At 41.0% G+C, this 26,812-nt stretch overlaps 1 protein-coding gene across 1 annotated transcript in view; it reads left to right on the forward strand.

Annotated features, from left to right (window-relative positions):
* Nucleotides 1–26,812, forward strand: part of TBX15 (T-box transcription factor 15) — a 147,491-nt gene that overhangs the window by 94,821 nt on the left and 25,858 nt on the right. Inside the window, exons 4-6 of the mRNA XM_021003131.2 lie at nt 2,757–2,928; nt 4,058–4,225; nt 13,507–13,571. Of these exons, the coding sequence (XP_020858790.1) occupies nt 2,757–2,928; nt 4,058–4,225; nt 13,507–13,571 (405 nt within the window). The remainder of the gene's footprint in view (nt 1–2,756; nt 2,929–4,057; nt 4,226–13,506; nt 13,572–26,812) is intronic.

Below are 26,812 nucleotides of genomic sequence, written 5' to 3' on the forward strand. Positions count from 1 at the left end.
GACAATTTAACAAAACACTCTCACAGTTTGCTGTACAGAAATCATAAACTAGACAGGACATTCAAACAAGTTTCTGTAAAAAATCATATGATATATGAACACATGATCATATAAGCCCTGGATGATACATACTCTCTTGGCAAGGCAGAGCTGTACCAAGTGACTGGGGCTATGTTTAGGGTCCTGCCATTGTGGGGGCTGCTTTCTTCTTGCTAAGGTTTTCTGTGCCTCATAATCTTCCTCCATTCCTGTGTTGCTGCTTCCCACTTCATGGTCCCATCACTATCACATTGCTCTTCTAGGGCCTACTTTTCTTGACCATTGGTGCTAGCTTGACTATACCTATCTGGGGTGCACAGTCTCCATTGTGCTTCCAGGCCTGGGGGACCCTATGTCACTCAAGATACTTAAGACTAGTAGTGATAGAAGAACATGGTGATTTCCCCAGCAGTAGCCTCTGGGGTTTCTACTTCCCTATTCCCTGCTCCCTTGTAGGGAAGGCCAGTAGCATCAACTAAATTTGCCCCAGGTGCCAGAATTTCTAGATATGCCTCTGCATCAAGGGGAAGGAATTTAACATATTCCAAATCCTTATAAGTGGCCAGGGAATGATGAAGTGACCTAATATCTTCTTTCAGCTTTTGCTAACTGGAATCATACCAGGGTTGTATAATATGAGTGAGTGGAGCTTAGTCAAAAGGCTAATGAGACAAAGATAAATTTATCCTGAATAAGAGAAGGATAAGGGATGGCCCAATAAATACATTAAACAATGCCAAATGAATACCAAACAAATTCCAAATAACCATATGGAAGGTTTATTCCAAGGAGGAAAGGAATTTGCCTATTTTTTTATCTCCCCAAGTTAGAGGCAAAAGTTTTCATTTGCAGTAGGAGGACCTTGGATGAAACATAAAGAAACACAAAACAGAGAGTCAGGAATGTTTATTAGTAGGAGTTATGAAGAAGGTAGTTGTATCAGGAGAGCTGTGATCTGTGTTGAGGTTAGGGTATCTATGAGGATGGAATCACCCACACTAGATGTATTAGAGTGTAAAGCAGGTTAATCAATAGCCTTCCCTAGGAGTCATTAAGAAAAGACTTGAAATCTATTGCATTGCATGGTTGACAGGCAGTCTTTCCTGAGGGAGCATATGGACAAGCTGGCCTCCAGAGGTCCCTCCCAATCCTGTGCTTTCTTGGACAGAGCTGGATGGGTGGGTAGTGGGTAGAAATGGATGGAACAGTATTAGTGTAGTCAAACTAGCAGGTTATGATCAGCATTAGGGGAAGTCCGCAAAGCTGGTTAAGGGAATAAGAGAGGCATCATACCTTAGATCTACAAAACAAAAAGAGAAAGAGCTGTGTTTAGATCTAGCTCCTCAACTGATCAGGATTACCAGGACAGTTTAATGTGAGTGGGCTTAGTAATAAGACTTATGAGAAAAGACTAAAGGTATTAATATTCCCAGCAGGTGGTCATTCATCCCTTGTTCAAAGACTTCCAGGGATGGAGAACTCACTACCTCAGTGGCCTTCTGGGAACTGGGCTCTCCAATGATCTACTCTGAGTTACCAGCAGGGCAACATTTATAGCTACTTGCCCTTCTCTAGAGGAAGGCAGCATGGAAGAGAAGCAGGAGCAAAGAAAACTTCCACTAATCTGTATGCTGCAAGGAAGACACAGGAGTCAGACCCTCTTCTATACTAAGAATGGAACATTCCCTAACAGTCATCATTTGAAGGGATGCAAAAGATAATGAAGTGTAAAGGGAAGCCTTATTTGGTGGAATTTCTTAGAATACACCTGGTGACAAGACATAGACCCTATACAGAGCTCCTGAGCTATTGAATTCCCTCCTTCTTTTCTAGGAGTGTCTTAAAAATTCAGACTCAGAGAAAGGAAATAGTTAATAAGTGGGGGCTTGGTGGTTCTTTGCACATGGCTGAGTTTTATAAGAGAATAAGGGAGAAGATGTTTTTAATAAGCAACCAGATCCTGAACAAGTGGCCAAGGGATTATCTGGTTTGCATTTGAAAGGTGAAAGGTTGCAGTAAAGTACTTTAGCCCATAGTTACACATATGGGCTCAGGATGTGTGTGTGTGCACGTGTGTGCATGCATGCCTGTGTCTGTGTGTCTGTGTGTGGATGTGTCTACATGTATGGCAAGGGGAGGGGGAGGGAATGGGAAGGGAACATGGAGAATGTTTCCCTTCTGAGGAGCTATGGCTTTGTTCAGTAACCCCACATCCCTTTCCACCTCAAATATTCCTTTACTTTTCTCTCTCTTTTTCATTTTCCCCAGTATTTAAATTCTCATCTTCCTTCCTTCCTCTCTCCTTCCTTCCTTCCTTCCTTCCTTCCTTCCTTCCTTCCTTCCTTCCTTCCTTCCTTCCTTCCTTCCTTCTTCCTTCCTTCCTTCCTTCCTTCCTTCCTTCCTTCCTTCCTTCCTTCCTTCCTTCCTTCCTTCCTTCCTTCCTTCCTTCCTTCCTTCCTTCCTTCCTTCTTTCCTTCCTTCCTTCCTTCCTTCCCTCCTTCCTTCCTTCTCTTTTACTCTCTCTTTCTCTCTTTCTCTCTGTCTCTGTCTTGCTATCTCCTTTAACTTTTTTCCTAGTTCTCTTTTCTCCCCACCCTCTTCTAATTTTTCTGGCTTCTTTTCCTCTTTCTTTCTACCCATTTCCATTTGCCTTGTTCTACCCCAAATGGTTTCCACTTTCTGCCTCTGAATCTTTCTTCTCTTCCTTTCTCTCTCAGATATGTATATCACAGCTCAAAGTGGATGGTGGCCGGCAATGCTGACTCCCCCGTCCCTCCAAGAGTTTATATCCATCCTGATTCACTGGCTTCTGGAGACACATGGATGAGGCAGGTGGTCAGTTTTGACAAACTCAAACTGACCAACAATGAATTGGATGACCAAGGACATGTGAGTTAAGGAGACCTCTAACTTCTCATCTCTTCATCCTCTTATTGCTGCACAGCTGTCCCACTTGCAGACTTTGATAACATCTGTCTAGTTATGTCCTCTTCTGCTTAACAGTCACCTCCTTGCTTTCAGGTTCTCAGCCAGAACAGATACATCTCTTACCTTTACAATCTTAACAGTGGAATGAAATCTCATTTCTCTTATTTATTCTCTTGTGTTACAAATCAAAACAAATTAACCAGTATATATAATACCTGCTAGGTGCTGTGGAATATTACAAAGAAATGTAATTCCTGGACCTTGCTTTTAGAGAGCTTACAGTCTAGGTAGGAAGAAGGACAAACATATTTTAAAAATTCAGTTTCAGTAAAAGTTACTGCTTAAGACAATAGCAGCATTTTCTCAAAGAATCAGCCTGATTGAAGCACTAGGACTTTTGGAAGCTCAGCTGGATTTGACAGCACTATCAGGGAGGGAACCTACTTTGAGGTTTCCCTGTATAATTGGGGACAACTGAACAATACACAGGCTACTTCGGCAGTCCAAAACATCGTTGAGCTGCCACCTTGTTCTGATGGACAGATGCACTGGATCCTTCATTTAAAATGATGCTCTGTGCCCTCCAAGAAATTAGAATCTATCAGGGGAGGCAGAAAATAAATGCATTAAGAGGACATGAGAACGCTCAAACAGTGACATAAACCAGTGCAGATTAATATAGTGTGAAATTATGCACAAGAGCATTGAGTAACTGGAGCTGGGGGTGATAATAAGTCCACAAGACAGAGGATATAAAGCATTCTCTTGGAGTGATATCACAGTCAGTTGGGACCACAACAGTGTCATTAAACATTTGTGTTTAATTACAGAGAGTGTGTTGTAATCCCTGTGGATTCCCTGGATGGAACAGTGATATCCTATTGTCCCATATAATACCACTTACCTTCCACAACATTGCTGACCCCAAATTTCCCTGCCTTCCATCCAGCCACCACTAATCCTTTAGAAAGTGACCAGCCTCCTTCTGATGGTTAAGCTCTAGACTGTGACTTGAGGGCATGATCTATACATTAATGGCAGGACCTGGAGAGCTATCTACCCTGGGCAATGCTTCTCCTTCCCTTTCCAGATTATCCTGCACTCTATGCACAAGTACCAGCCCCGAGTCCATGTGATCCGCAAGGACTTCAGTAGTGACCTCTCTCCTACTAAGCCTGTCCCTGTGGGGGATGGTGTGAAGACTTTCAACTTCCCAGAGACTGTCTTCACCACAGTCACAGCCTATCAGAACCAGCAGGTAAGGGGCTTTGCTTGGGACTCAGAATGATTTTGTCCTGTTTTATTTAGGCATTTGGTAGGAAATTATGTCTGTGGATGCATCACTGGAAGAAAAATGCCATACATGAGAAAAGGTGATAAGTAAACACAGATTATTAATTATGTTGTTGCTATTATTATGCATGGTAGCATCTAATGCAATCTGGATTTGAATCAGTTTTAAGAAAGTTTTGAACATGGCCTTCAAGGCCTTCTGCTGCTAAGGTCACCAGCCTTATTGAGTTGACATCATCTCTTAATGTGCTATGTCTGTATCCCTGTTCTCCCATTTTAGCCAGGCAAAGCTGCTCACCTTTGAGTTTTCTCTTTCTTTTCTTGAGGTATAGTGTCCTCATCCTTCTCATTTGTAATCTTTTTTTTTTGTCTCCAGCAAGCAGCTTTCTTTCAACTTGACACTCATCTTATCCCTGAATCCTTTCAGTCTCAGTGAGTCATGACTAGGAATGTGTCTTCCCTCAATCTCCATAACTCTATCACGACTGCCCCATCTGTATGCATCTGAAATGTGCTCCTTCCTTTCTTCCCCATCAGTTACACTTCTCTCCTATGTTTTGTAATCCATGTAATCTCCACTGTTCGTGAAGTTCCATACAAACAATGGGCATGCAGTACATAGTTACTATTGGTCATGACACCTTTTGACACAATTTATCTAAGCATTTACCTTATTAATCTTCCCCCTACCTCAAATCCCAGCCCAGATTCTTGAAATATCTTGAATTTTCTTAGTAGTTTCCCTATTTTCAAGTGTAGGACAGAGTTATAGTGACTCAAAGTAACTCAACGAGTCAGTGGTGCTGCTGGCAAGAGAATTTACTATCACATGCTTTGTAATCCAGCATCCTGGCCTCACTTGAGCCCTTCTCATGGTAGGCAACTTGATTTCACACTGAGCTAAAGTAGTAAGAGATTCTTCCAACCTCTGGATAAGTTCAGTGAAGTTTCTTTTCCCACTTACACTTTGCCTGAGGCAAACAGGCAGTAAAAATTTTGGATTTAAAGAAAAAGTAAATTGAATGCTATCATTATAAGATGATTTTATTTAAAAATTTTTATAATTTTATTTATTTATAATTTATGGAATAAAACAAGCATTTCCATAACATAGTATAATAAAAAAATATGGTTACACATAAAGATGTAAATCTATCTATAATCATTTTATAAAATTAATTTTTGAATGATAAGGAGCTTTACCAGAGTCAGGAGTGTGCTGGTATATATTTAACAACTGTCTTTTGCCCGGGGCGGGGGGCGGGGGGGATGTAAAGCATTACATACACTTTTAAGTTTAATCTGTATTATTAACACTTTCTGAAGTCTAGACAATCAAGAAAACAATAAATCAAGCCCTGGTTTGTAGCCTTTGCTTATTTCCAGGCTATAAATGCTCACATTGAAAATTTCACAATCAGCTGTCTTGAGCCAGTTAGAGCTGGCTCCTGCACACCTCTGACTGTAGAATTTGTTTGGATCGTCAGCCTTCTTGCTGAATTTAAAATGATTTGGCATTTTTGAAACCAATCAGCAAACATTTTGCAGAAGCACATTTAGGATAATAGCTGACATTTGTATGTCCATTTGCATGAAGCATTATTTGATTCTCAAGGCAAATCCTGTGAGGTAAGTGTTATTGCTTTACATATGAAGGAACAGAGAGCTTATGTGGTCTGGTCACACAGCTTATAAGTGAGGGAGCTGGTATTTGAGCCCAGGTATTGGAGACAGGTTTAGAAAATCAAAGTAAGGGCAGGTAACAGAGACTGGATATGGGAGTCTATGGCATGGTTGACCAGAGAAACAGCGGTGCTAAAGCTCAGCACGAGTTCAGCTGGCAAAGGAAGCTATGGACATCACAAAGGATTTTTTAAAAAGCTGTATTTGTGGGAAGAAAAGGATCAAAGAAGAGATTGGATGGCTGCTTGGAATGGATTGGACAGTGACAACTGGCAATAGAAAGAGGGAAGAACCACTGACTTCTCATTTTGCTTGTTTTCCATGATGAGAAGAGTGACATTTGTACCAGAAATTACAAGGAAAAAATGGCTGATACCCAAGTATCAGGTCAGGGCATATGAAGAGAGCTCCTAGTTGCTCTTGAGGAATTCAGGTCACTTGGTCCAGGTGAATGTGTAGAAAGAACTGGAGGATATGTTTGTGCAGATACTATCAGTGATACATGAAAAGTCATGGAAAATAGTATAGGTGCTGCAAAACTAGAGGGAGGCAAATGCCCTATTTTTTTTTAAAGGAAGAGAATGGAGTTTGCAAACTTTAGGCCAGAAAGCTTGACTTTGGTTCCTGGGAAAAGTCTAGAAAATGAAGCAATAATTGCAAAGTGCTAATATGGCTTCACCAAGGCCAGGTCATGCCAGACTAACCTTATTTTCTTTTTTGAAAGGGTTACCATGGTAGTAGATCAGAAGAATACTTTATGTATATGTGGTATATGTGTGCGTGCACATATAACACACCTATGTGTGTGTATGTATATATATATATGTACACACACATATATATATACATATATATGTATATATATAAATATATTACATATATATAGACTTTACTAAAATCTAAAAGATTCTTTCTCTTTCTTCCCTATATCCCTCCTGCTGTCTTCCTTCCTTTCTTTCCTCCTTCCTTCCCTTCCTCCCTTCTTTCCCTTCCTTCCTTCCTTCCTACCTACCTTCCTTTCTTCTTACCTATCTTCCTTTCTTCTCTTACTCTCCCCTCCTCCTTCTCTCTCTTTATCTCCTTTCTGTCTGTCTGTCTCCCTTTCTTCCTCCTAAGTTTAACAAAACCCTTGATGAAATAGCCCATACTGTTCTTGTGGAGAGGATGGAGAAATGTGAACTAGATAATAATACAATTGAATGGATTCTGTATTAGTTGAATGCTTAGACTCAAAGTATGGCTATTATGACTCACTATCAATTCAGCAGGAGAATGGTATTCTGGTAAATATTTAGCAATTGTTTCTCCGGGAAAAAAAATAAATACACACCACCCACCTTTAAGTTTAATTTACTTTTTTTTTTTGTGAGGCAATTGGGGTTAAGTGACTTGCTCAAAGTCACACAGCTAGTGTTATGTGTCTGAGGTCAGATTTGAACTCAAGTTCGTTGCTCTATCCACTGTGCCACTAGCTGCCCCTAATTTATATTATTAACATTTTCTCCATCACTTTCTCAAGTCTAGACAATCAAGAAAAAAGACGTAAGTCTGTCTAGTTTTGACTTTCTTTTTAGGCAATGGGAGGTGCTATTAAGTTTTGAACAATGGAGAGAAAAGATAGGAGATAATATTTTTTAGATTAGTCTGGTAATGTTCTAGGTTATAGGATGAATTGGAGGAAGGAGGGACTGAAGGAAAAGAAATGAGTTAGGAGGCTATTGCATTCTTCCAAGTAAGAGAAATTGGGTTGGGGGAGTATTGCAGGAGGAATGTAGAGGACAGGTCAGGCAAGAGAAAAATTTTAAAGGAAGAAGCAATAGGATTTGATGGATAATTAGCCATACAGGATTAAAAAAAATTAAGACTTCAAGGTCTGAAATCTCGATAAAGTGGAGGATGGTGGTGCCACTGAAGGGGGCAGAGGATAAATTCAATGAAGAATGCAATCTTTACCCCTTTGCTCCTGGCCAGGTTCAGGAGTGTCTATTTCAATGAGTGAGATTTGCTGGTGGACTTCCAATATGCTTGCTCCATTAGAAAATGGAAAGTTATTTAGTTGAATGCTGAGGCAAGTTGTTGCTGAAAAAAAGGTCCTGCAAGAGACTTTTCACTTTTTAGAAGGAAGTTTCTACTGTAAAGGATCATTACTGTATCATGTTATATCTAAAAAGGCAAATTGAGAAAGTGGTGAAGTGCTTTATGGTTCTAAGTCATTTTATGTGCATGATCTCTTTTTCCCTCCATGTATATATTCCATAAAATTGAAAAGAGTTGACATTTTCCTGTCCAACTTCCATTTACATATTTTATCTGTTTTGAGAATTTCAGGCTGGAATGAGAGATGGCCATTTCTTCTTTAAGGCAAAGAATGGCTCATTTCTGGTTGGTTGCTTTCTCATCAGTTTCAAAGAGTATTAGGTTAGCTGCTTGTTTGTAGAACAACAGGTAGGAATTGCAGAGACAAATTTAACCTCAGAACAAAAAGGAATAAATTTTTTTCTAATGATTAGAATTATCCCAAAGAGGAAAGGGTTGACTTGAGAGGTAGTCATACTCTTTTATTGGAGGTTTTAAGGCAAAGGTTGGGTATGTTATAGGGGAGAATACTTTTCCAGGTATGGTTTGGTACAGAGGCCCTTTGCCTGAAGAGCCATACTTGAGGACCTAGATGGCCACATGTGGTCTTGAGGCTGCAGATTCCCCACCCCTGATCTAGGTGCTATTGATACAAAGACAAGATGAAAAAAGGAGCTTACATTCTCCTGTTCCTGAAATGTCACCTTTCTTCAACTTGCTTCAGATCTTTTTCCATTTCCAAGTATCTGTCTACTTACAGTGTCTCTCTAATGAATATTTTTGGAAATAAAAATAATAATAATAGCTACCTCTCAACTCACCTTGTTTATAAATTCAAAAGTGGGGTCTGCTTCAGACAGATTATACCAGTGCTAGATAGAATATTCAATAACTTTCTTGGTTGGGACTCTACTTTTCCACTGGAGTCTTGATGACCAAGCCTCCATGACAAAAAGAGAAGGTAGCTGAATAGAAATGCCTTAGCTCATGTGGAGACTAAGAGCTTTCCGTTTTCATGGGATGAATCCTTGGCTCAACAAAGAAGATTGTGTTTATAAAATGATTTGGAGCTGTGTAGCACATCTCCTTTCTTAATTTGGCTGTTTAGATATAGCTTAACATAGTGCCCTAGAGTTCCTTATTATACTTCTTAAAGAAAGAAAAGTCTCTTATTATCCATAACTACCCCTGGTTTGGCCCCAGAAAACCTTTTAAAGACTATGATCTTTGTACTTCTACTCCCTTAATATTTACCCTATGATAATATTTAGGCTGTGAGACAAGGCCCAAAGCACTAGAAATGACCTTATGTGTAGGGTACCATTTTAACTATTTGCAAGATGAGTAGTCCTGTAAGTTAAGCTTTCTTATCCATTTCAAACTAGCTTTTTTGTGCAAAGATTTTTCTGCATCTTAGAATAGAAAAGATGTTTTTAAATAGCAGAACCTTCCTTTAAAATGATTTTGGGGTTGGGGATGGGTGGTAGGAGAGAAGATATCCCCTGTTTGGGAGAGGGAAACAGAGGCAGCAAGACAGAGAAGAAATTGCAGCATCTTCCTCTAGAACCTCTCTCATTCCACTTTCTCAGAACCACTGCAGAGAACTGAGAATGATTGAATGCCATCAGACAGAAGCAATCAACAGCAAAGAAATACTGACTGTCTGAGTCAGTGATTTTCTTTCATTCTCATAGAGTCCTAGCCCTGTGCAGTTTTTACTAGGCCACACTTCAGAATCAAAGGCCTGGCGTTCTATCACTACCTTATATCATTTGACTGTAAGAGGGGGAAGGAAGTGTTTTTATTTCAGTGGAATGTTTTTCAATCCTGTCTCCTCACTACCTCTCCACTCCTCCCTTCAGCCCGACATCTAAACTTACCCCCTCCCCCATTCAGCTTCCCTGAGCTAAGCAGTCAGAGAGGCTTCAGTATTACTGTTATTTGCTCACAGAGGGCCAATTTGGCAGAGGCTAGGCAGGCAGAAAGGAAGTCTTATGCCTTGCCCAGAATTTCATTGTGGAGAGTAAAATTGTAGAGGAGGGGGTAGAGGTGACTTCATCCTCTACTCTTGTTCCTTAGTGGGGGATGGAGCCAATATCTCCACCCTGAATAACTGAATAAGGTGGAAGTTTTCATCACAAAAACTGTACCTTTGATTACTAGAGATGGAAGGGACCTTAGTAGTTAACATTTATATAGTGTCTTAAAGTTCAAAAAGATCTTTTCAAATATGGCATCATTTTATCCTCACAAGAACCCTGGGAGGTAGGTACTATTATTATCTCCATTTTAGAAATGGGAAAACTGAGACAAATGAAGGTTAAGTATTTGGGTCATACAGCTAGTAAGTGTCTAAAACCAAATTTGAACTCATGTGTCCTCAACTTCAGAGCCAGTGCTCTAACCACTGAGCCATCTAGCTTCCCTTAAAGATAATTGATATTGTGCCTCAGGTCACCAGGATATTTAATGAGAATGCTAAGGCAAGCTAGTTATCCAGATTTCCAGTTTTCTTCATGGGGAAAACACACACACACACACACATACACACATATGTACATAGGCACAGATAAACCTTCTCTGGTGAATAGGAAACTTGATTTTTTAAAAATATAGCTCTGATCTCTCCAGGTAAGAGTTCTATTTTTCAATAAGAATTGGCCCTATGTAAGTTTGAAACCTCAGCCTGGATTGCTCGTATGCAAATCTGAAAGGATTTTTGAGTTGCTCTTTTATATCCTAAGCCATCCAGACAATTTTATTCCAACTTTTCAAACACATCCGTGCAAAATTACTTTCTTCCTGAGTGGAGCCATTCTTATCGCCCAGAAGAAACCTTCAAAAGCATTGCTAGCCATAAGAAGAAAGAGAACTTTTGATTGAGGAAGGAACCTCTGAGTTTTGGTGTTGTGAAAATCAAGCTCTGATGTTTCTGATTTCCATTTCCTACTTAGATGTGGCTGATAGCATTTGCACCATGCTGCGTGATTCAAGCCTTGTTCCTAAGAAACCCTGCTAGGTTTCAAATTCAGTTGAAGGTTTAAAATGAATAGTGGCCAAGCCAGAATCATAGGGTAGTTCAGGTTATACCAGAAAGAGTAGGCTTATGCAGTGGAAATTCAAGAGGATGCTTCTATAGGCCCCTGTTTTCCATGTGATGAAGCTTGAACAAAACTTCTGTGAGATCACTCTAGGTGATTAGGAAGTCCATCATGGGTAGTTTATGGTAGGAAAGACATGTCAGGCCATTCCATTGCCTCAACATTAGTGGCACCCAAAGACTTGGTTGGTTCCATTTCCCTGAGGCTGTGATGGCCCTGACAGTCAAGGAACCAATGATTTTTGCATCCCAGAATACACTGATCACACATAGTGGGGCTAACTTGGGAAATGTGTTTACCATCTTGACTGCTGATGGACCAAGTACCTTTTGAGGAAAAAAACCCTTCTATTTATATGAATAAAAATTTAATTTTTCAAATGAGATAATACATATAAATCATTTTGCAAACCTTAAAGCGATATATAAAAGCTAGTTATTAGTATTATTATTGCTATTTCTATTATTATTATTAGGCACTTTAAGGTTTGAAAAGTGAGATATATATCAAAGAGGATTTTTGTGTATATATATATGTATATATATACACACACATATATATACATATACATACATACATATATACATATACATACATACATATATGAAAATCTTTGATGGTCCCAACCACCCTGTGATGGTGCTATTATTCCTCCAATTTTACAAATGAAAAGACTGATGTGCTGAGATTAAGTGATTGTCCAAGGTCACATAGCTCATAAATTTCCAAGGTAGGATTTAAACCCAAGTCGTCCTGACTCCCAGTCCATTCTGCCATGAGCTGCCCATGGGAAGCTGCAGAAAAATTCAACTTGCAAGCTCAGTTGTAGTGAGCGGTATTGGCCAACTGTTTGCCAAGTCCTTTGATTTCGCAGATGAAGTCCTTGGAACAAATGGGAGAAAACAGTTATTGCATCATTGGATGGTTGCTGCCTTTAAACCTTGCATGCCAACACCTTTAGGGCTGTGAGCAAGCTGCTGAGGAGTAGGTAGCTTTTAGCTGGCTCTCCAGAAACCATGATATACAATGTCCTTAGAGACACAGAGAACCTCAACAGTATGGCAGCCCAATCATTTATCAGAAGGCCCTCTCATAAATGGTTTTGACGGCATAAGCCAACTTGAAAGGGAGAACGGACGATTATAACCTCAACTTGAAAAGAAAATATGGTGTGTAGTTTATTACTGAGGATTATGGAGGAGGAAAGAGCTGATTTTAAGTTAAGAACAGAAAAGCAATGACATTCTTTAAATTCACTACAGTCTTCATGTGGCAGACAGTGGGATTTAGAAAGCCAAACTTTCAGGCTCCTGATCTGCTCCATAAAACAGAGGCAGGATTGCTTTCTTTCACTACGTTATTAGCACTGTGTTATTAGCATGTGATATTGGAGCAAGGAGTGTTGCAGGGAAAAAAAAGTCACCTTAAAGCTAGCATGGTTCTTTCATGTTAGAGTCTGGTTGTCAGGATCTCATGTTGCCTTTTAAAGACTTTTAAAGGCTGTGTCTTTGGGAAATTCCACTGTGGGGAAGTGAGTCGGAAGAGGAGATGAGGAGAGCTTTGGGGATTTGGAACACAGGAAACAACATGAGCTGTCCTAGTGATAAGTCCTACAATTTGCAGAAAACTGAAAAAAAAAGTCTTAAGTGATGCTATTCCCTCATTTCTAGAATTACAGTAAATTCAGTGTGCCTCCCCCCTTTTCCCTGGACTCCCCACCCCAACCCACAGGTCCTGAAGGGTTTGCCTATAATGAGTCATTAACATCTGGTCCAGACACATAAGTATCAGAATGCCTCTCATGGCCATGGCTGAAAATGGAAACACTGGAATTCATATGGGTTTTATTGGTTGAGCTTTGCCAATCTAGGCACTAGAGAAATACATGAGGATAACTTAGCAGGTACTTCTGCCCCAAATGGGAAATAGGGCTAGTGGACTTCCCACTCCTGAGTGAGCAAGTGCCTCTTGGATCTGGTTGGGTCCAGTTTGCCTTTTGTGAAGACTGCCTTGGGAGGAAGAGGAGGAGGCACAGAGAGCTTAAGTGACTTGCTTAACATCACACAGTTTCTAAGTGGCAGAGGCAAGATTACAAAGTGGATTTTCTAATTCTAATGGTAGTAACAGATGCACAGCTCCATGGGTCCATGGGGCGAGGGGATCTCCTGTTGCAGTATTCATTCTGCACTTGTATAGATAATCTCTTGGTCAGTCTTCAGGTAAAAGTATGACTGTTTTCTAATCTTTTATCTTGGAACAAAACCTGAAAAGAAAATGAATTGTGATGTCAACTATGATACTCAGGGTGATTTTTTAAAAAAAGGAATAAATGGAAAAGAAATCTACATTAAAAGTACTAATTTGCCTTTTATTTTATTGTCTCCAGATCACCAGATTAAAAATTGATCGAAACCCCTTTGCTAAAGGCTTCAGGGATTCTGGGAGAAACAGGTAAGGAAAATTGGGAAAGTGGGCTCCTTGAAATCTCTTTCTACTGTGACTTCATTCTCACTTGCCCTTTCTTACTCTGGCTTTATCAATGGCCATCTGTTTTTGAAAACACAGATACAGCATACTAATAAAGGAAAAATAAGGCAGAAAATTGAAGCTTCAGGATGGTGTGGGGGAAGGGGATGAGGAGTGAGAGTAGTGCTAGAAAGAGAAGAAAAAAAAAGTAGCCTCAATTAAACATTAAAAAAAATATATACAGAAGAGAGGAGGAAGTTCAGAAGGAGATATGGACTAGCAGAGCATCTTTAGAATTATTGTATTTAAATGGAATATATACTTTAAAAACTATATATAATAGACATTCATAGTTTTATAGACAATCCTCTTTTCTGGTTTTCCTTATATATTAAAACGTTCATGTTACAAAACCCTACAAAAGAAAAAACATAGAAAGTTGAAGCAGTGACCACTAAATCTGCAACTGGGTAGATAGATTCCTTTATTATTACTGCTTAAATATGCCAGATAGTCATTCAGTCCTACACTTCATTCTAGGTGTAGAGGTACTTGTTCTGAGTGATTTAGCCTTGTAGAGCTAATTAGGTGGCAATCAACTACTAGTGAAAGTGAATTTTAATTTTATTTTTTTTTTTGCTCAGTGATGATTATAATTACCAGAATATAACACTGATCCAAGTTCCCAAGTCTTTAAAAGCTGTTTGTCTCTGCAACAGCATTGCTATTATATAACTTGTCCTTCTGATTCTGCTCACTTCACTCTGCATCAGTTCATACAAGCCTTCCCAGGTTTCTCTGAAACCCTCCCCCTTATAATTCTTAACCTTTCTTCAAAGGAATAACTTTCCATTAATTTAAACATTTTTAAAACACTTTTTTGGACCTTCTCCAATTTTTTGTATATTTCCTTACAAATATGGAATGCTGGGTTAGTACTCTCTCTGAATTCTTAGCACACTTTCTTACCTTACTTGAGGATGCCACCAGAATTGTCCTAGACAAGGAAAGAGCTAGGCAAACTTTACTTATCAGGGAAGACTGTGGGCAAAATGAGACCATAGTCACAGGATACTCCCAGATAGTCACCAGTGTCAATGACTGGGCAAGAATGAATTTCTAAAGTTAGAAACCACTCAAGCATCCACTGCTCTGAGTACCCAGCTGAAAATAAACTCTTTGAGACACAGCTTCTGTTTGTAGTACTATCCACATGACATTCTCCTTAGAAAACACAAATGATTTAGGAGTCACACTTATTTATGAGATAGGAAGAAGACAGTGTTCATCTCATTTTGCAGATGAGGAAAGTGAGTGCGCAAAGCTGGGGAACTGAACCTGTGATTGTACTGGCATAGGAGACTCCTGGATAGGAAAACTTCATTTAGCAATGCATATTGGCCCCTTTTCTTCAACTCAGGGGTTCTTAACCTGGAGTCAATGAACTTAAAAAATTTTGGTAACTGTATTTCAATAATTGGTTTCCTTTGTAATTCCACGTATTTTATTTTATTCATTTTAAAGATCTTATTTTCAGAAAGGGACCATAGTTTCACCACTCTGCCAAAGGGTCCACAATACAAAAAAGGTGAAGGTCCCTTGAAATAGAAGATCTCTGAATTCCATAATTCTGTGATCTGTAAAGCAAATCACCCCCCACCCCTCCCCCACCAATTTATCTTTTAAATCCACCTGTACTTCCACAGGTTGGCTTTGGAGCCACCCTAGGTAGAGAGATATAGTCAGAGTCCTTGTACCAAGCAGGAGTTTGGTTTTCCATCTGTCTTGAATCCTCCTGGTTGTTTCAGCTCTGTTTTTTAAGCTGTTCCAAAACTAAGGCCACACAAATTACCATCAGTTCCTCTTTGCCTGAGTCTCTGGTAGAGTTGTTAGGAGCTTTGCACACACATATGCCCCATTGTAAGCAGTGGAAAAGTTCTGTCTCTCCTCCCAGAACCCCAGTAGGCCAAAACACATCCAAAAGCAACTTAGTGGTGTTCTTGCCTGAGGCCTCCATCTAAAAGGAGCTGGGTGATGGTATCATTCAAAATGTCTCCAGGGCTCTGGGCCTTGACCTCTGCAGACCACACAACACCATCTTATGTGCCATTTTTCAGCCCCTGATCTCTTTCAGTGTCTCAAACTCAGTTAACTGGATGATGCAATTCTTCCCCTCATCCCAACCATCCCCGTGTAATGTATACTCCCTCGTCTCCAAACCCACTCCCCCTACCCTCCTGCCCAAAATAGGTCTAAGAAACTCTAAGATACAGCTCTTTTCTAACCACATGGCCTAGATTTTGTCTATCTTTTAACTTTTTAAAGTTTCTGTTCCAAACATTACAATTATTTTCTGCATTCTGTGACATAACCTTAGAGAGCTGCATAAATCAGTGAAAGTTTAAGTGATTTGTCCTGGTCAAATGGCCAATATATATCCAAGGCAGGATTTGAGCTAGATCTTTAAGACTCTGAGCCTGACTCCTTATTTTCTATACCATGCTGCTTTGAGGCTGTCTTTACTACACTCTACTGATTGTGTGTGTGTATGGTGCAAAATAACAGAAACTTAAAAAAACCCCTCTCAATGTGTCAGGGATGGGGAAAGGGTCAGACCCAGGGCTACCTATCCCCTAATGACCAGTTTGTGCCCTGTGCCCCACCTATTAAACAGATTCTTGATACTAACAGAAAGTCTTTAAAAATTTAAGAATCTCCCAAGGCATCTTCAACATGAAGCAGTTTGTACAAAAGAATATTTGATGAGTTACATATAAATGTACCAGAAACATACGGATTAAATTTCTCTTAAAAACACATGGGCTTAAAAATTAGGGGGGAAGGTGCTTGGCCAATGTCTGTTGGTTTTACTGAACACAAAACATTTGTGAAATACTTTGGAGACCCAGAATTTGCCAAACCCCAAACCAAAACATGTTCAGGTTTGTCAAGCACTATCCATCCCAGCACAACCCAGAGGGCCTCAAAAGGGGAAGGACCAAGCCCCAGCCAGACCCTGGTGCAGGGGAGAAAGAAAGGAAGAATGTTTCCTCCCATTACTCTCTGCAGAGATGCTCCCACCCAGTTCTATACTGCTTAAGACTTCTTACAGTCATCTATCATCAAAATCTATTACTAAGATACCAATAAACTAGTGTTTCATAGAACGTAACTTAATCCCTTGAATATATGTGTTTATGGGGTTGGTGGTAGGCATATAGAGGTGTAGCATAGACTTGGGGTCTGGTGAAGCCTGGGTCTGAATCCTTCCTCTCTTGCTTGCTAACCTTGGGCTCATCTTTCCTCATTTATAAAATTTTAAAATAAAAATACCCCATTGTATCTACCTCATGAATTATTAAGTAGATTAAATAAGGTAACTAACATAAAGTGCTGACACATAGTTGGCTCTTAAAAATGTTTATTGTTTGATTGTAAATTTCAAAGCACCGTGTATATATCAGCTATTTATTTTATGGACAGATGTCCCAGGAGTCTCAATGAGTCTACTTTGGGTGGTTAGCTTTGTGATATTAGCATCACAACGAAAACTTGTTTAGCCATTTTTCACATGGATCTGACCTTTTGTGGCCCATTTTGGGGTTTTCTTGGCAAAGGTATTGGAGTGGTTTGCCATTAACTGAGGCAAACAGGGTTAAGTGACTTGCCCAGGGTCACACAGCTAGTAAGTGTCTGAGGCCACATTTAAACTCAGGAAGAGGAGTCCAGGCCTGGCACGCCACACACTGTACCACCTAGCTGCCCCTTCCTAACAATTAGAGTCATCTAAAACTCCTCAACCATTTCTGGAGGTGGTGGCTTCATCCTTCTTGAAGGTCTTCAAGCACATGAATTAGACCAGATCAATCAATCAACAAGCCTATTATGTACTTCCAACTGTAGGTATCCCCTGAGGCTCTGTCCTCAGTCCTCTTTTCTCCCCCCCCCCATTTTTTCTTACTTAGTGGTCTCATCAGCTCACATTAGCATAAACCATCATTTCTATACTGATAATTCCCAGATCTCTTTATCCAGCCCTTGTCTCTCTGCTGAGCAATTATTTTTTGCTTTACATTTACATTTAGATGTCCCGTAGGCCTTTCAAACTCAACATGCCTAAAAGAGAATTCATCATCTTCCCCCGCCAAACCGTTCCCTCTTCTGAATTTCCCAATTCCTGTCAAGGATCCTTTCAGACACCCAGTTTCAAAATCACAGTGTCATCCTGGACTCCTTTCTTTGACTCCTCCTTCCTTCCCACCCTACCCCCATTTCTTGCCAAATCTTGTGATTTCTTTCTCTACTACAGCAGTTCTCAAACCTTTTGGTCTCAGGACCCCTTTATAGTCTTAAAAATCGAGGACCCCAAAGGACTTTTATTTCTATGGGATCTATCTAAAGATATTTACCATATTGGAAATCAAAATGTATTCGTATAATTGTGAAAATAGTTTTGATCTTATGGATTCCCTGCAAGGGTCTCAGGGACCATCAGGGGCCCAGGGACTACCCTTGGAGAATGGCTGCTCTACAATATCTCTTGAATATATCCCCCTTCCTTTACTCAGGCCCTCATCATCTCCCTCTTCTCTGTACTATTACAATCAATGTTCATCTAAGTGATTTCTCTGCTTCAGGCCTCTCCTCTCTGCAATTCACCCTCTACTCAGCTGCCAAAGGGATTTTTTCTAAAGTGTACTTCTGACCATGTCACCCTCTTGTACAGTGAACTCCAGTGGTTCCATTTTGCCTCCAGGATCAAATATCAAGTCTTTTGTTTGTCATTCGAAGCTCTTTACAACCTGGCCTGTTGCTCCCTTTCGATCTTCTTATATCCTGCTCCCCTCACGGGCTATATGGCCCAAACCATAGCAGCCGATTTTTTATTCCTCTTGTGTGACTGCTTGTCTCCCTTCTCCATCCTTTGGCCCCGGCCATTCCTTATGCTTTTATACTTGCCAGTCTCTAGACCCTGAATATTCTCCTTCTGAGCCTCTGATGTTCAGAATCCCTGGCTTCCTTTAAGACTCAGCTCAAGCACCTGCCTCCTAGAGGAGGCCTTCCTGGTACCTCTAGATGTACATGCCATCCATCTCCACTGAATTTTTCTTGTGTGTCCTGACATATTTATCTCTCCCACTAAATTATTCCTTTTTTAATCTCCAGGGTTTTAGCACAGTGCCTCACACAGAGTGAATCTTTATAAGTGCCTGCTAATGTTGGGAAGCATAGTGGATAGAATGCTGGGCCTGGAGTCAGGAAGACCCGAGTTCAAATCTGGCCTCAGATACTTACTAGCTCTGTGACCCTGGGGAAGCCACTTAACCTCTGCTTGCTTCAGTTTCCTCATCTGTAAAATGGGGATAATAATAGCACCTACCTCTGAGGGTTGTTGTGAAGACTAAATGAGATAAAATTTGTAAGGTGCTTAGCGCACTGACTAGTAGGCATTACATAGATGCTAGCTGTTAACATTATTACGCTTGCTGTTTGGTTGCCAGTTACTGTTTAGAGACACAAAGAAAAAGTGAAAAAAACAAACCAGTCATTGAAGCGAAGGAGTTTGCATTCTAATGTGAATACATTTTCATACATACATGCACATTTACAAGCATATGCAAGTCAGAACACAGAAGGCAGTTGTTAGGATTGAAATTAAGGTAAACAGAGGCACGAAGTTCTGATCATATTCAATTTATTGGTAAGGCTAGCAATTATCAATAAAAGCAGTCTTTAGCTCCTCAGCAAACCAAAAGACCTTGCATGAGGGCAGACATCATTTTGACAGACGAAGGAGGAGCATCCCCAAACTAGAAGGCAGCATCACAGGATGCTTTGAATACAATGTGATTGGCCACACAATCAGAAGCATCACAGGCGTGAGGAACAACTTGATTGGCTGGACATTAGGAGTAGGGGCTAGCAACAACCCCTTCTCCCTCCCGTTATTAAGCAATGTTCATTGTTTGAGTTCATCGCAAGGACAGCTTAGCCATGGTGGACCAGACTACCTTGGATAGTTCAACTATGGTGTTCAACTACATCCTTCAAGGATAACAGATTTGCTTGAAACAAGAATACAACAGCAGGAGATCTGAACGTCAACATTTAGCTTAGAGGTAATAAGCGACTTGTAAGAGAGCTGAATTTCCACACTGAACTCTGAGAAAAATGAGACATGACTTGGGCAGTTATAAAATGTCAGCAATGGTACAGAATGGAATCAGTAACAATCTAGAATCAATCTGATTTTCTCACTTACAGGAAGGTAACCTTAGAGGGAATGGATGGCACCAGCAGATGACCACTGAGGCCCCTTCTAACTGCTAAATTTTGTGATTTTGTGACGTCATTGTTTACAGAAAGTGTCTTTAGGCTAGTTTAGATGGGGAAGTTGAATACTCATGTAGCCCTCCTTCCATTTCCCATTCTGCTCCCCTGTAGTTACTCCCCAGCTTAGAGGTCCTCATGGAGAATGGGTGAAGTGGTGATGGAGATTGCCAACCTGGGGAATGTATCAGGATCTTATCTCTAGAGCTGGAAGGCACTTCAGAGCTCCAATCTCTTCATTTTACAGATGAAGAAACTGAGGCCTACAGAAGTTTAGTGATTTGCTTGGCTGGATTTGAACCCATGCCCATTGAACCCAGATCCAGGGCTTTTTCCTCCTTCTACCATGGTTCACAGATGCAGTAACATTATCACCCCACAGGGAGGCACCAGGGTGCTCCCCCAGCCTGCCAGTTATGTGGATGACCCTTTCATAATGGAACCACAGGCAGCTTTGCCACAGCCTTACTCTCATCTTACACAACCGTGGCTTTGACTAGGTTGGTGGGACGGAGTGGAAGGGGGCTTCTGGTAGGGCCTAATACTCTCTAATCATCATTCATATTGATAGGGAGCTTTCCAATGCACATTCCCTACAACATCCCAGTGAGGTAAGTAGGATGAATATTTTTGTCCCCATTTTACAAATAAGAAAAACAAAATGACCTGTATAAGGTCACATAGCTAGTAAATTACAAAGTAATTACTCAAAGTCCTCTTTTTTTAAAAATTAAATTAATTTTTTCAATTAACAAGCATCTGTTTTCTTTCTTCTCTACTTTTCCTCCTTCGCTATCACTGAAATAAAAGAAATATAAAACTTTTGTAACTTTCTGATACAACATATTGCCTACAAATAGACGATTCCAAGCTTTTGATCCTAGAAGAAAAGCATAAGTGGATGAATTCCAGGAGGCCTCTTTTTCCTCCAAGATCAGAACTATACATACCTCTCCCCTAATACATCAAGGGAGAACTCAGTCTAGTCCTGAAATGGAAAAAATCACAATTTGTGGACAACCAACCACTAATGTGTCTTCTGCAACTGATAAGTAATTTCAGCTCCTCAACATGTGAAAAAGTGGCCATATGAGGACCCCACAACTCTTTGTTTCACACCTTAAAGTATGCTTGTATATCACTCCTCTCCAGACTGCCATGAATTAAAATCTTCTAGACAGCTTAGACCCTTAATGGTAATTAATGTAATTAGAGTAATGTAACAATAGTAATCAATTGGACAGTGTTGGCTGGTAGCTTGAAATGCCCTAGTAGTTATGCTGTGGGGGTTGCTGGGTAATTCGGCACTTCCTACCATCCTCTGCTGACAAACATCACCAGCATCATCTCCTCAAAGCATCCATTGAATGCCCAGTTGCGCGTGGCTTGGTGTTAGGTACCACGTTGGGATACAGTCACAGTCCATGCTCTGTGAGACTTCACAGTCTAACAGGGATGACAGTGACACAGAAGGACGTACAGACATATAGGTGGTAGAGTAAGAACATTAATCTAAGATGGAATAGGGTGGTGAGGTAGATACTGCTTTATTGCTTCAGCTGAGGTTACTGAGTTACTTTTCTCCAATCAGTTGATTGAGCTGGGCTTCCAGCTGAGGCAGGCGTGAAATAGGAATCAGAGTGGCTGCGTTGGGGAGGCATTGAATGATCTCCAGATACTGTCCATTCAATCCCAGGGCTCTTACTAAGCGTCGAGGCCACAGAGGGCCAGAAAGGGGAGGTCATTCCAGGCACATGGAGGAGGAAGAGGATGAGAGAAAGAGGAATAAGGGAAGGGTTTAAGATAAGGGGGGAAAGGAGTAAAAAGGAGGGAGTAGAGAAGGGAGAAAGTAAAGGGAAGGGAGGGGAGAGAGAGAGGGGATAGAAGATAAGGCAGGGGAGGAGAGAGGTGAGGAAGAGGGAGAGGTTCAGAGAGTTGGAAATCATCTTAGTTTGAAAGATCATCAGTACAATTTTGAACTGAATCTGAAGTTGATTATCATTTGAAATTAATTGTACTCATCAGCAGTTAGGGACACATAGCCTTTGAAACAGCAGGCCTAGCTGTAGATGATGTTTCTTGGTGTTTCTTGGTTCACATAGGAAAAGGAGGATATCCTATATTCTCTAGCATCTGCAAGCCCTAGAGAGAAAGGGTGTGATATAAGCAAAGACAGACGAGGAGAGGAGGCCTAGCAACAGCTGCCTCGCGGTGGGATGGACTTCTATTAAACTTTCTTGATCTAGCGGTCAGGGAAGGAAAGGGACTCTTCTGTGACCTGCCCCTCTGCCTGACTTCATGGTGAGGTCAGGATGATCGCACCAATGCTTCACTTCTGGTTTTCACAGGTAGGTGGGGGAGGTGTTGTTGGTAAGCCTTTGACAAGGGGAGAAATAAGGCCCTTTGTAGGGTGACTCATGGGAGTTAAAAGTCCTGGACTTGTGAAAGATTGTTTACCAAGCTTATTCCAGAACTGGAAGGGCAGGGGCTGAAATGGAAACTAGCACTCTGAGTTTCTGGTCTCACTGGCCTTGAAAGAGGAACCCACTGTGACCACCTTACCAGCTCACTGAAGGGGGAATCCAGCCAGGTACTGCCCTGACTTTGAAGGTCATGACTAAAAGAACTGAAGGCAAGAAAAGGAACCTGAAGGCATTTGAGCCCTCATTGGATGTGAAAGTGCCTGCCGTGGTAAGAAAGTTAGTCGTTTCTGCCAGGGTTTTACTACCACCTTCATCTAGGTCAATATGATTTCAGTCAACATATAGGGAACATCTCCAAGCAAATGCTGGATCAAACAGCAGAGGGTGAAGTTTATGAGCTGCCTGAAGACTGGGGACTTATGTGAGTTTATCTTAGAAGTCCTAGGGAGTGTGAAGGTCCTGGATTACCCTCTTGTATCTCCTCAATCCCTGTCGAATTCAGGCTGCCCTCCCTCTAGCCTCCACTGAATCTGAAGGGAATCAGTCCCCATCCTGTGAGACAGAGACTCCCCCATCACCTTTACCTTTCTTCAAATCCCCAAATTCCCTAATCCCCACAAAACCACTGCTATCAGGTCTCAAATTAAAAAGAGGCATGGGCAGTTTTAGAATCAGGGGCACTGGTATAATTGAGTGAGAAGCTTGTTACCGAGAAGATATTTTTACTTTATGCAAATGGACCTAAAACTCCTGGCTTTCTGTACTCTGCAGACTTCGAAGACCCAGGAGGAAGCTGCATCCTGGCAGTGTAAGTTAATGAGGGAAAAGCTCTATAACAAGAGCCAGAGAAGGCCCTTGACTTGCTCAGAGTTTGAGTAGCTCATGTCAGAGGTTCTCAGATGGCTCTATGTGCTTACAGGGAATTGAGGTAACTGTTGCTTTTTGATCAAAAAGTAGCTAGGTGGATAGAGTGCTGGATGTGAAGTTTGAAAGATCTGAGACATTTAATTGCTATGTGACCTGGGGAAAGTCACCTAACCTCTGGCTGCCTCGGTTTCTTCATCTTTAAAATGGAATGAATTCCAGGAATATTGTGAGGATAAAATTAAATAATTTTTGTGAAGCACTTTGTAAGCCTTCAAGCACTGGATATATACTAACTGCTAGCTATAAGGAATAGGGTCTTGAAGTTTTTTTCTCCTCCTCTTTCTGTGCTCTCATCTCCCTTTCTGAATCATCTTCCTTCCTAGGAGATGAGTGCTCTTACTGTCACAGATAATCCAAAGGAATGACTCTATAATGATGGAATTTCAGGAACCATAGCAGGTGTTATGAATATGGGAGATATTTTTGGATGACGGGGCTTCACAGCTCCCCTCAAATCACACTAAGTAGAAACCCTAAGGAGTCCTGTCTTGTATAGTGGTGTGTTCTCTCCCTTAGGCCCATGCCAGGAGTCCCTTGTGATTTAATTGCTATTTCCTCCAGAGACAAAGGATTATGCAGCAAGGAAGAAAGATGTGAAAGATGTGGGGAACTGGGAAGTCTCGGATGTGGGGGCTGTTATCAGCTGCACAGAGTAGAGGTGACTAGCCAGGAATTAACAGCATGACCAAGGTTGACACCTTTGCTTTCTATCTTTGGAGACAGTAACATCCTAATAAGCTCACAGGGTTGTGGTCAGGATCCAGTGAGATAGTATATGGTCAATACTTTGCAAACTTTGAAGCATTATATAAATGTTAGCTATTATCCTAGAAAAAGAACATTTGTTTTGGGTTAGGTTTCAGTAAAAACCCTTGGGTAGAATTCTCTGTTGTAAGTACCCCAGCCCTTTCCCTTCTTCATCATCTATCTATATCTCTTTGAGGTAAGTCAAAACAATGATACCGCTCATAGCCACCTTTTCTTTTCCTATGGTATCTTTTATCCAAATTGCTCAAAAAAGTTCTGAGATTTTCAAAAATTGCTTCAACAAACAACCACCATTCATGCAGCAAGGGCATCATGCTAGGGCTGGGGATAGAAAGATGAAAAAAATTGCAGGGCCCCCGACCTTATGGAGCTTGCAACTGAATGAGGAAAGGGGGAGTTAAATGTACAGCTAAAAAGTATAACAAGAGGTAGAATGTAATTAAATGCCAAGGAGACATTTGCGTAATGAGCCAAAACTTTTAGGTAGGGGCCATCAGGGACGGTTTTATGGAGGAGGAGGTGGTACCTGAGCTGGGCAGCTAGGTGGCACAATTGGAATTGGGGAGACTTATCGTTGTGAGTTCAAATCCAGCTTCAGACATTTATTAGCTGCATGACCCCAGGCAAGTCATTTAATCCTATCTGCCCTAGTTCCTTCTTTGTAAAATGAGCTGGAGAAGGGAATTGCAAGTCACTCCAGTATCTTTGCCAAGAAAACCCCAAAATGGGGTCATGAAGAGTCAGACATGACTGAAATGATTCTACAACAACATTGGTACCTGAGCTAAGCCATGAAGACAGAGAAGGATTTCAGTAGGTAAGGCTGAAGACGGCAATGTTGAAAGCCTTTCTACACATGTAGGGATGGAAGGTGGAGGATGACTGATACTGGGGAAGAGAAGCAGGGCAGGTTAGCCGGAATGTAGAGTGCATGAAAGAGAATGATATGAAGTAAGGCTAGAAAGGTAAGCTGCAGTTAGGTTGTTGAAGCCTTAAAATGCTAGATTCTGATGGCAATAGGGAGCTACGGAAATGTTTCTTGTTAAGGACTGACAAATGCATTAGGAGGTTAATTTTGGCAGCTGTGTGAAGAATAGACTATCAATGGGAGGGACTGGAGATAGGACAGCCAGTTAGGAGGCTATTACAATTCTGTAGGTGAGAGGGGATGGGGGCTGATCTGGCAAGTTACCGTCTAAGTGCAGAAGAGGGGATGCTTGCCAAGGATATGGACTGCATTTGGAAACTGATTAACTCAATCATTAAAATTCACCAAAATCCTTCAGAAGCTCATGGGTTAAAGCAATTATCTCCCCCATTTTCCAGATGATAAAACAAGTAACACTGAAGCCAAAGAAATTTCCTAATTTGCATAAATATTCAGTGACAAAACCCAGAAAAGAACTTAAATCTCTGAGCTGGGGCCCGGTTTGTCTAATACTAGGTCACATTCCCTCTCTAAATCGTTTGCTCACATGCTGGTTGACTCACTTTGCAAGCTGAGATCCAGTTGGCCAATCATAAACTGTCTTTTAACCACTGTGCTTTTCCAAGCATCTCCCTCCCAGTGAGTATCTATATTTTCATTTATTCTCCCAGGAGACATTAGTTATGTTTTTCCATGTTGAACCTTCTTCTATTCTTTCCTTGCAACATTTCCAGCCTTCTTGGATTTTGCATGATTTTTCTGTTGTGACTGGCATGGATAGGGCCTGCCGCTTGGGCCAACCTGTGGATTTAATCAATGTTCTCCTTGCTTTCCTTCTCAATCATGGTTATAGATACAGTACTAGGCCTAAATAGACTCCTAGCAACATCCAGTCAAATATCTTCTGTCCATTTAATTTATAATCATTTATCATTTCTCCTGGCTTAGGGTCTTTCACAGAATGTTAAAAAAATTTCTTTTGTCTTATTACTTGTTCTCTCTACCCTGTCATGAGCATTTTTCTACTATTGTCCTCTTGGTCATGTTATATTGCCAGGAAAAGCTGGCAATCATTTTGTTATCTATGGCTCTTGACCAGTGATGGTGTCATCTAACAGGGTGATGTCTTTGTAATGGCTAACATATTGGAGCCTGCGATAATGAGGCCCACTGTGGCTTGAGGGACATATTTTTTGTTCTCTGAGGAGAGAATCTGAGGATCAGACCTAGGTAATATATTGTTTCCTTAACATTTAATCCAGAGCCAGAGGAGAGGAGTGGCAATGAGTTGGACCGCAAGGAAGCAAGAGTACTTTCTTATATTATGGGTGTCAGACATTAGTCCATCATAGTTCCTTTTCATTGGGTTAAGGACAACTTGAACTCCTGACTTCACTGGTCTATTGGACACCAGCAGTTCTGTCCCATAAAAGCCATCTCCAGGGCTGCCTCTGTGGCCATGTGGAAAGTATTACAGCATCATTCTTCTCGGCTAGGTAGTGGGCCTCTGTCAGTTTGTGGCTCCTTCGAATATCCCCAAGATGACAAGCCAGGCTCAGAAGTCTGGATGAAGAAGCCAAACCCTGATCCAGTGAAAGAGAAGGAGGGGCTGAGGGAAGGGGACTTTCTCAAGTTATCTCCTGTTTGACCTCTTTTCTTGTGGAATGAAAAATGGCCTTGTCTCTCTCTAGCTCATGCTCCCTATATCACCTATGGCACCAGGAAATTGGCTGTGGAGGAAAGGAAAGGACCGATCTAGAGTAATGAAATCAGGTATTTGAATGGTAGAGAGTAAAGAGAAAGTAAATAGAATGAAAAAAAAATTAAGGCAATCCCCATTCCTGAGCCAA

Source organism: Phascolarctos cinereus, unplaced genomic scaffold, assembly GCF_003287225.1.
Source record: "Phascolarctos cinereus isolate Bilbo 61053 unplaced genomic scaffold, phaCin_HiC Scaffold_5;HRSCAF=322, whole genome shotgun sequence".
Classification (NCBI taxonomy): domain Eukaryota; kingdom Metazoa; phylum Chordata; class Mammalia; order Diprotodontia; family Phascolarctidae; genus Phascolarctos; species Phascolarctos cinereus.